The sequence below is a fragment of the Octopus bimaculoides genome, chromosome 6, assembly GCF_001194135.2.
Source record: "Octopus bimaculoides isolate UCB-OBI-ISO-001 chromosome 6, ASM119413v2, whole genome shotgun sequence".
Lineage (NCBI taxonomy): Eukaryota > Metazoa > Mollusca > Cephalopoda > Octopoda > Octopodidae > Octopus > Octopus bimaculoides.
Genome location: NC_068986.1, coordinates 71,236,671 through 71,236,967, shown reverse-complemented (window position 1 = coordinate 71,236,967; position 297 = coordinate 71,236,671). Strand labels below are relative to the sequence as shown.

General features: G+C 35.7%; 1 protein-coding gene across 3 annotated transcripts in view; it reads left to right on the top strand.

Annotated features, from left to right (window-relative positions):
- Positions 1–297, top strand: part of LOC106873448 (uncharacterized) — a 37,315-nt gene that overhangs the window by 35,219 nt on the left and 1,799 nt on the right. For all 3 annotated transcript variants that reach the window (XR_001409875.2, XM_014920820.2, XM_014920807.2), the window contains exon 5: positions 70–249. Coding sequence is in view for 2 of the 3 variants with exons in the window: in XM_014920820.2 (XP_014776306.1) it covers positions 70–207 (138 nt within the window). In the remaining variant the exon portion in view is untranslated. The remainder of the gene's footprint in view (positions 1–69; positions 250–297) is intronic.

Genomic DNA, 297 nt, shown 5'->3' with positions numbered 1-297 from the left:
TGTGTGTGTGTGTGTGTGTGTGTGTGTGTCGATGATACTCACTCTCATTCTATATATTGTTGTTTCTAGATGGCACAAACAACAGTAAGACTCAGTTCCTTTCTGCCGCATGTGGAGAACGGAGACGAGAAGGACCCCGATACCAATGATACCAATATCAGTTCGTTCCAGACAAGGAAGAAAAGCACGGCAAACGCATCACTTTAGTAGGAAACAAAGAACACATATACATGTGTAACACATATACATGTATGTATATATATATATATATATATATATATATATATATATATATAT